The sequence below is a fragment of the Acanthisitta chloris genome, unplaced genomic scaffold (genome assembly GCF_000695815.1).
Source record: "Acanthisitta chloris isolate BGI_N310 unplaced genomic scaffold, ASM69581v1 scaffold7224, whole genome shotgun sequence".
In the NCBI taxonomy this organism is placed as follows: domain Eukaryota; kingdom Metazoa; phylum Chordata; class Aves; order Passeriformes; family Acanthisittidae; genus Acanthisitta; species Acanthisitta chloris.
In genome coordinates this window covers 1,640-4,618 of record NW_008670871.1, presented here as the reverse complement: position 1 = coordinate 4,618, position 2,979 = coordinate 1,640, and the positions used below count along the sequence as shown (strand labels likewise).

The 2,979-nt window shown below is 63.1% G+C and overlaps 1 protein-coding gene across 1 annotated transcript in view; it reads right to left on the bottom strand.

The window, feature by feature from the left end:
- The window catches only part of GATSL3 (GATS protein-like 3), a 2,801-nt gene extending 339 nt beyond the window's left edge, over nucleotides 1-2,462 (bottom strand). The window contains exons 1-6 of the mRNA XM_009073857.1: nucleotides 2,274-2,462; nucleotides 2,024-2,156; nucleotides 1,146-1,269; nucleotides 474-587; nucleotides 304-386; nucleotides 76-177 (exon numbers count right to left, since the gene is read on the bottom strand). Coding sequence (XP_009072105.1) covers nucleotides 76-177; nucleotides 304-386; nucleotides 474-587; nucleotides 1,146-1,269; nucleotides 2,024-2,156; nucleotides 2,274-2,447 — 730 coding nt within the window. The 5' untranslated portion in view covers nucleotides 2,448-2,462. The remainder of the gene's footprint in view (nucleotides 1-75; nucleotides 178-303; nucleotides 387-473; nucleotides 588-1,145; nucleotides 1,270-2,023; nucleotides 2,157-2,273) is intronic.
- Between the last annotated feature and the right edge of the window lie 517 nt (nucleotides 2,463-2,979).

The following is a 2,979-nucleotide window of genomic DNA, read 5'->3' as shown; positions in this document are numbered from 1 at the left end:
CCTGCCAGAGAACAGAGCGGGTGTCACCCCAGGGGATACCCCGAGGGTGGCAGTGGGTCCCTGGGGACGGGCAGGGGCTCACCAAGGCGTGATCGAAGTTGAAGGTGCTGATGTAATAGGCTGAGATGTCGGCAGCAGCCAGCGGCTCTGCGATCTGTGCCACGATGCCACACTCATCTGGGGGAAGGAGGGCAAAGGGGGTCCCAGGTCACTGCCACGGGGACATAAGGGGACAGCAGTGTCCCACAGCACCCCAAGTGGTGGTAGCACAAGAGGGGACACAGCCATTGCGGCCACTCTCACCGAAGCCGAGGGGCTGTCCCCCGATCCGCACCATCCGCCACAGCTCCCCCGTCGAGCTGGTCAGCAGCAGGTCACTGGGGAACCTGAGGGAGGGAGTCTGAGTGCCACCTCCTCTCCGAGCCCCCAGACCCAGGGACAGAGGGGCACACAGCCCCAGGGATGGCACCTACCGCTTCTGGGTCTCAGCATCCATCACAATGGAGATATAGCCCTCGATGAGGGAGAAGGAGAAGAAGGTGATGGAGTCGAGGTCCTGGCTGCTGGCGCCTGCCTCCCGCGGGGGGCTACAGGGGCAAGAGACAGGGGAGGGGTCACAGCCCCCGAAATGGGGAGGAGAAGGGCTTGGTGGTGGCACTGGGTGTGTGAGCATCGCATTGGGATGATGCAGGGTGAGAGGGACTGCAGGTGCTCCCCACAGAGTCTGCATCTTGTGGGTGCTGGTTGCAGGCAGAACAGGGGTGACTCCAGGTTTTGGGGTATTCCCAAAAGGCCACAGTGACTCCGGAGTAGGATGGTACCACCATGGGGAACAAGGGAGGACCCAGTCAGGAGCATCCCCTCACCGCAGCACCACTCCCACTGGACTTTCCAAACCCACTCCCTCCTGCTTTGCAGTGCCCTCTCCAGGGCTGCAACGGTGGGTTTGTCCCTTGTGTCACCTCAAGTCTCCCAACCCCAACAGTGGCAGTGGGACCCTCAGCCCCCACATGGCAGCAGCCCCTGGGAGGGGAAAACCAGTCTGGAAAACACACCCCATTGGGAGCAATGTCAGGGACACAGCACTGCAGCTCAGGTGGCACCAGGCGAGGGGCCACCCCCGCGTCCCTGTCCCCAGGACCCACCTGTGGGAGTAGAAGAGGACGTCGATGAGCATGGTGGCAATGGCAGGCAGCGTGTCGGGGGCCACCGTCAGGACACAGAAGCGGGTCTGGGGGCTCTGCACGGGGTGCAGCGTGGGGCTGGCGGCTGGCAGGGGAACAGCCACCCGTCAGAGCCAGGGACAGCTCCGGGACAGAGCCGCAGTGCCCCGCACCCACAGCCCGAGTCCCTCGGGGAGCACAGGGGTGGCCACGGGGGTCCCCAGGGATGCAAGTACCACCGGTGGGAGCTGAAGCATCTCGGCCCGGGGACAAGGTGGCCCTGGGAACCCTCTAAAAATGCGGGGACCACTGGTGGGAGCTGGAGTATCTCAGCAGGGGCTGTATGGCCCTGGGGACAGGGTGGCCCTAGAGGTTCTTCAAGGATATGATACCACTGGTGGGAGATTGAGCATCTCAGTGGGAACTGGGTGGACCTGGGGGCCCCTCAAGGAGGTACCACTGGTGGGATCTGTAGCATCTTGGTGGGGACTGTGCAGCCCTGAGGACAAGGTGGCCCCGAAGATCCCTCAAATATGTGGGTACCATATGTAGGCTCCAGTAGGAGGTGGAGCATCTTGGCAGGGACTGGGTGGCCCTAAGGGTCCCCCAGGTATGCAGGTACTACCAGTGGCAACTGGATCATCTCGGCAGGGTAGCCCTGGGGACAGGGTGGTCTTGGGGCTCCTCTAAAGACATGGGTACCACCAGTGGGAGCAGGAGCACCTTGACAGGGACTGGATGGTTCTGGGGACAGAGTGGCCCTGAGGGTCCCAGAAAGATGCAGGTAGCTCCTGCAGGAGCTGGAGCATCTGGGCAGAGACTCGGTGGCCCTGAGGGACATGAGCCCCAGTGTCATTCACCTGGCTTGGGCTTGAGGAAGCCGTTGCTCACATCATCACAGGTGACAGGGATGCACTCGCCGCTCTCCTCTTTGTAGATGTCGAACTCCCCTGCCAGCGTGTGGATCACCACCGGCAGGTCCCGCTCCCGCACCTGCCCGGGGGCACAGGGTCAGGGCCGGGACCAACACCTTTCCCTGCAGGGGACAGCAGGATCCTTGGGACAGCCCACACCTTAGTGGGACCAGGTGCCACCATCTCTGTCACTCACCAGGATGAAGTCAGTCTGGTATGTGGAGAGCATCAGGACTGAGACGTGGTGCTCGGCCAGCGGCGCAATGACCGACCGCGCGATCTTGGTGACCCCGGTGGCCTGGCAGCCTGTGGGCTCCCGCCCGTTGGACACAACGCTGAGCACCAGCCACGTGGAGTCTGCCACCTGCATGAACTCAGAGGGTGGCAGCTCTGCGAGGGACAAGGGACACTGAGGCACACAGCTACCCAGGGCTCGGAGCAGCCAGACCTTATCTGTGCCACGGAGCCACTGGCCCTCAGGAGATGAGCAGAGCCAGGATGAGACTAGCACAAGGTGTGGGGACACTGGTTTGGGGGTGCAAACCAGCCCCATCCACAAGTGGAATGAGCCAGACAGGGCTCAGCCACTCCACACTGGCCACAGGGATGAGGGGGGCCAAGCCTACAACCCCCCCAAAACCCATGACATGTCTCTCCTCTCCACACCAGCACCCCAGGCTGGGTGCAACGGGGTGTTGTGGTGTGCTGCACTCCAGAACCAGCACCACCAGGGCCCTGAGAATGCCCAGCTCACCCTCTGCCCTCCAGAACCCCCAGCCATGTGCCCAGCCCCAGGGATGCTCAGAGTGGGGGACATGGGGTCCCAGAGGGGACAAGGGAAGGGCTGTCCCACTGTCCCAGGGGTGTCAGCAGCTGGTGCCAGCCCAGTGGGGAGGTCCAAG